Source organism: Apaloderma vittatum, unplaced genomic scaffold (genome assembly GCF_000703405.1).
Source record: "Apaloderma vittatum isolate BGI_N311 unplaced genomic scaffold, ASM70340v1 scaffold9090, whole genome shotgun sequence".
Taxonomy (NCBI): Eukaryota; Metazoa; Chordata; class Aves; order Trogoniformes; family Trogonidae; genus Apaloderma; species Apaloderma vittatum.
The window spans coordinates 47,195-53,194 of record NW_009695016.1 but is presented as its reverse complement, the minus strand read 5'-3'; the positions used below and the strand labels follow the sequence as shown (position 1 = coordinate 53,194).

General features: G+C 40.2%; 1 protein-coding gene across 1 annotated transcript in view; it reads left to right on the top strand.

Moving 5' to 3' along the window:
• Nucleotides 1-4,147: 4,147 nt before the first annotated feature.
• The window catches only part of LOC104274056 (protein broad-minded-like), a gene marked incomplete at both ends in the record, with an annotated part of 40,895 nt that continues 39,042 nt past the window's right edge, over nucleotides 4,148-6,000 (top strand). The window contains 2 exons of the mRNA XM_009869575.1: nucleotides 4,148-4,275; nucleotides 5,344-5,545. Coding sequence (XP_009867877.1) covers nucleotides 4,148-4,275; nucleotides 5,344-5,545 — 330 coding nt within the window. The remainder of the gene's footprint in view (nucleotides 4,276-5,343; nucleotides 5,546-6,000) is intronic.

Here is a 6,000-nt window from a genome sequence, read left to right as displayed (position 1 = left end):
TCCATGGCAGATCCTCCTTGAGAAAGAGGGCATCTCACAGTCTCTTCTTCATGCCGCGTGGTGTCCACCTCACAAGAGACAATCCTCTACCTCCTCATGAATCCCTCCAGGCAACAGTTTGCTGCGGGCTTGCCCCTCACTGGTGCTTGGTATCTCTTCCCTCTCACACGGGGCTCTACACATACTGATGCACCCTAGACGTTCTCTCCACCATGGATTCTGTCAACTGCCAGGCAATCACCTTCTGCCATCTCAACCACCATGGGGCTTCAGGGAAAGGTTCTCCAGCTGCCTTCTCCCTCTCCTTCTCCTCTGGAACTCTTCTTCCCCTCTTTCTTCTCAGGACGACATTCCTTTGTTCTCCTCTCACCTCCTCCTCCTCCAACAGAAAAACTCACCAACATTAAAGACAGGACAGATCAAAAGAAGACAAAACCGAGACAGGACAGATCAAAAGAAGACAAAACCGAAAGAGAGAGGTAGAACACTGGGGCCACCTGTTAAATACCTGGATGGCAGAGGCGCTGATTGGCCTGGCCCTGGCCAGAGACAGGTCCGATTCCTACCTGGGAGTGGGAGAGGCTCTCGAATCTTCACACGAGTCTACTCCCACTTTTACAAGGAAAACCCACCAGACTCAAACCCATGACAAATGTCTATCCAGATTCTTAATGTTGAATTTTGTCAGTATTCTTCTTGTTATTTTTTTCAGTGCAATTTGTTTATTTTTCAGAAAAGACTATTCGTATTATTTTCAAAAACTATTTTACCTATACAAAAGTATTCCAATGCTATTAAAAAGTTTAAAAAATCAATTTCCAAGTAAATATTTTGAAGTATGTATTTCTGTAAAAATACAGAATGTTGATCATGTTAATAGTTTAGCTCTTTTGTGGGTAGCTATACTGAGTATGGTAGCATTACTTACATGTTTTATTTTAAGGCTATCTATTGATGCTTTTGCAAGATTAACACTAATTTGTCTTGTTTCTACCGTACATTTCAAAAATTGGTCCATATTCTTTCACCTGCAAAAGATGACTGAGCCTGCATATGCTTTGAACACTGATAAACAAATGTAAAAATAGTACTAAGGCATTCATTGATTTGCTGTGATGGAGGCCTGTGTAACCCCCTAGGCAATCTCTATGGTCACATGATATTCTAAAGGATGTACAGCTGTTTGTCTTCTTTATTAGTAGATTAGTAGTTAAAGAAATTGTCTCGACATTTAACAGTTTGGGTTTGGTTTTTTTTGTTTTGTTTATGCAATGCTCAGCTGTCTCATAGGTATCTGAACTCTTAACAAATTTTAAGTCTTCCTGTGACTTAGTAACTGGTCTATTTTAAAAAGCAGGTCATGTTCAGCAATATTTAAAGCATAGTAGCCGTTGTAGGCTGGTTATGTGTTGTGAGTTTAGAATACACTGTATTTGTTCTGACGAAGATGCTGATTTTTTGTATTGCATCTAGCAAACCAATAGCTAGAAGAGGTAGAAAAAAATCTGTGACCCTCTTCCTCTTCTATGAGAGTTTGAACTGTTTTTCCAGATGAACTACTGGCACTTCTTAGACACCCAGGAATCCTATTGTTGGACTCTGATAGTGGACCATGCCTATCTCAGATGGAGGGCTATGGCCATGCACGCATCTTTTGTCAGGTGGGGCAGGAGGGGTGGGCAGCACTGGGGCTGCATTTGGGCATCCTTCATTGTAACGTGGGCCTCATGAGCAAACATAGTGGTGTTGTTTTGCATCTAAGCTCTGAATTCTCTCAGGTAAATGCAAGTCTTACTTGCCTTTTAAGAGTAGAGCAGGATTGTGTAGGGTAGGGAGCAGAAGAGAAACCTGGTGGCTAATGAGCAGGAGTTGTCAGAGGGATCAGTTTATGGGCAGCGGTATTGACCTTTTGGGCTCTGTAGCATAAGTGGTGCAGAATATTGCATTCGTATTTTAAATAAACAGAGTACCATGTTTTTGAGGTTTGTTTTTTAAAGATTTTTTCTGGTCTTGCAGAGAGAAAGCAAAACAATTACACTCTTGAAGAAACAGTGACAGCATAGTAGGTTCTTTTCTTTGAATCCTGAACAATAATACCCAGTAATAAAAAAATAAAAGCTCAGAGAAAGTTTTTAACCCTCTATCACTGAAAATTTTAACTAAAAAAAAAAGTCAAAATTGTTTTTTTTTTTTTCTCTTGGGTTATTTTGGGCACTGACATTAATAGCAAGTTCCTTAAATTTTAAAGTAGGAGGACTATTTATTTTTCCTCTCTGAGCTATATGAAAAGGAGAGCTACCCGTAGGAGAAGCAGGAGCTGGATTACATAGCGTTTTAAAAATAATTTCTCTTGTGAGTCCAGATATGCTTGATGAATAACAGAAGAGCAGAAAAGATTTAAGCAGTGGACTTCAACTTCAGGAGAGTGGTGCTTTATCCTCTGTTCTGACATACTAGACTTTTAACAAGTGTTACTGGGAGCAGTCATCCCCCCTGGCTCATTGCCTGAAGTTCATCTCACTGACTCCACTTTGTTGTCCTGGGTGTGGATATGGGGAAGCTACCAAATGGGATTTCTCGCTTTGAAAACCATCCTCCTTATGCTAAGTCCTAGGAATATGAAGTGTTTCCCAGTCCCTGGGTGAGAATGTACTTTCTGGCTATCTCATGACTGTATTACTGAGGCATATGGTCAGGAACAGTTTTGATCTGAACCTTTAGGCCAGTGCATAACACCTGCAGAATTACAGCTACTGGCCTTCTGATTTCTTCCTACTGCCGTTCCCATGGGCTTGGCAGCCTGGGCTTAGGGCCAGTGTAGGTAACGGTATGGGTGTCCAGGCTCGAAGAGAGGTGTTTGAGAAAGCTCTCTCAGGAAACTTCAGCAGAGAGTCCCCCAGCAGATGACTCTGCTACTAAGCCCTGGTGTGGACTCACTCCACGCTCCACTCAGGAGCGATTTTAAAGATGAGGTTCTTTTCCCTTTTCCCTGCCTGTACTGTATTGTAGCAGCATTCACGCCTACCACCAGACCCATACGGGTCTGAACCTTGACCTGCAGACATGATTTTTTGGTTTGCTTCACCTCAGACCTGCTTTGTCACTATAAATCCAGTTGCATGGTGATCCCTGGGCTTTCTGACCCTGGTGGACTTGGCTTATGGTTGGTTAATGGTTGAACTCGATGGTCTTAAAGGTCTTTTCCAACTTAAATGATTCTATGATTACTGTGGAGCTGACCCTGACATACTGACTTGGGTTTCTGGCTGAGGGACCTCCCTCATCACTGTAGAGGCGATCAGGACTGTTGGGTGACAGTCTGCTCACCTTGCTTGAGTATGGTGGGACTGCCTGCCCATCCAATGATGAGCTGTTGCCTATGCCTGCCTCTTGTTGTGCTCAGCCCGCAGTCCCTTGCTGAGCATCCTGCTCTTTTTGCTGCCTGACATGTTCTTCATGGAGTACCCGTTTTCTGCTTGTCTGCTATTGGAATAACAACTTAATTTTTCAATTAGGAATGGCCAGTTTAACATTAATTCACATAGTACATTCATTAGCCATGCTGCTATAATGAACAGTGAATCCCAGTGTTAAATGTTCAAGTCTGCTTGATTAGAGCCTAGTTTTGGCTATACAGGGGGCTATACTCTGAAGTGAGTAAGGAACGGGTACACGACTTCTGCTTTGCTCCCTTGGGGTAGACTTTCCTCATGATTCCAAAGCAAGTCGATCTTTGGGCCTACTGCAGCCTAGACCTGATGTGAATGCAGATGATCTTGCAAACTAGAATTCCATTTCTAGACAGAGTTGTCAATGCATATGCAGCAAGGAGGGAGTTGACGTGTTTCTCACCTTGATTCAGGTCTTGTTCTTACACCCATGGGTGGTGTGTCAAGAGCCTAGAAATGTCTGTTGTCTGTATCTGTGCAGTCATTGGACTTCTGCTATACTCAGTAGACATGACAGTTACTGCCACTTGTGCCACTAATGCTTTCTGTGTGATAGCTTTTGATGATAGGCTGTTCTTAAGCCATTAAGCAGTCATTGGAAAGGTGACCTTCAGATTCTGCATACATAAGACAAACTAAAATAAACAGCTTTCACACAAGCATTGAATTTAATTAGTATTTTTTATTCCTCCAAACAGGTGTACGTAAATAGTCTTGAAACCACTTTAATTGATGTGGCTGATATTTTGGCAAGGATTGCTGCTGTAGAAGATGGTCTTTCTATTCTTCTTTATGGAGAAAATGAAAAAGCTGCCAAAGATGATAGGTAAGAGTGCATTAGTGAACGGCATTAGCGAGTACTACTTACATTAGTGTTATGAGACTCATTTTCTCTTTTTTTTATTCATCTACAACTGATATGTTTTGTTTATGTTTGGAGTAAAATATATGATTTTCAAGTAAAGTAGAAAGTGCTTCAGAGAATGTATTAGGGAGACATGTGTATAACTGGGTGAAATAACAGTTTAAAGACATACTTTTATTAAGGGAGATTTAAATGGTGGTCTTACTTTTCTTGTACTTGTGAGAGCTTTCCTTTCTTTGAATGAAGTTCCATTATATTCATAATGCTACTGTTTAGGCTGAAGGCCTGTCTTCTCTGTTCTTCGTTTGTTTGTTTTTTAAAATAAATATTAAAATCAACCTAATTTATTGAAATAATAGATTTAATGTAGCACTCACTTTTCAATGTATCTAGTAGAGCAGATCTTGTATCAGAAGCTGACATTCGCAACACTGTGCCTAACTTAGGATCTGTGTCTTCTTGTGGGTGATATATTGTTAGCAGGTGCTATAACTTTAAACAAGGCAGTAAAATTGAGTCTAGCCTTTAAAATTACTTGAGTTTCATGTCAGGAAAATGTTTGGAATATACATATTCTAAGTGAAGAGATACTAGAAGTTGCATATGGTTTTAAGGGGAGTTGGAAGTGAAAGGTAATGTTTTGGAGAAATAATTGTCCTTTGCATTGCAAAACTAGAAGGCTTTGGGAGGAGATCTTTTGGTGATATCCTTAACACTGATCAAGCAGAAGCTAAAACCATTTTCTTGTTACTCTTCCCAGCCAGACTCTTATAAAACACATAGTTTGTGTAGTTCACAGCCATGTGGGCTGGACAGAAGACAATGGGTGCGTTTTTGCTTCAGGTAGACCTGTAGCCAAAGTAAAACCACTTGCAGTATGTTTCTCCTGGCCCCTCTATATTTGGTTGTAGCTTCTTTCCATAGTTTCTTTTACCCTAGGAAAAATTAAATAAGTTCAGTCAGATGATTTGTTTCAAGGCTTATTGATGACTACAAAACAACATTTAAAAAGTTTTATTTTATTTCTAGCCCCACAGCTGTTCATGTAATTGTTCAGTTTACAAAGAAACTTCTTCAAGATGACATTTCTCTTCTATCTGGATCCGAACTTCAGCCAGTTGTTAAAGGAGCTTTCATTTCTGTATGTCGTCAGATGTACAAAACTTGTGAAGGCCTGCAGATGCTAATTCCTTATGATTTGCATGAATCTATAGCAGAGGCCTGGAAAAAGGTAAATCTTGTTTTGGATTCGGAAGACTGGGAAGAAACCTTACACTAAAGAGGTTCAGCATATATAATAGCTATTTTTTGCTTCAGTTTGCTTTACATAGTGACATAATGCTTGGAATTGTTCTAAAAATCAAGTTCTACTTTCTAAATTTTCCTTCTATGTATATGAACCTAAGAGAAGCTTAGTTTGAGACTTCAATGTCTTAAGATTAAGCCAGGAACTCTCAAGATGCATCAATAGAATTACCATTGATTGTCCCTGATGCTAGACGTCACTTGATGTGATGGTAGCCAGTGTACACCACAGGTCTTATTTTCACTCTTGGCTTGCGATATTTTGAAAGGAAAAACTCCCGAGATGTGTTCTTAGTAATTTTTAATTTAAACTAGTTTGTTTCTGTGGGAGATGTGGAGCAAAAAAGGAGATTCCAAGTATTTGACTGAGAGTTACGTGCC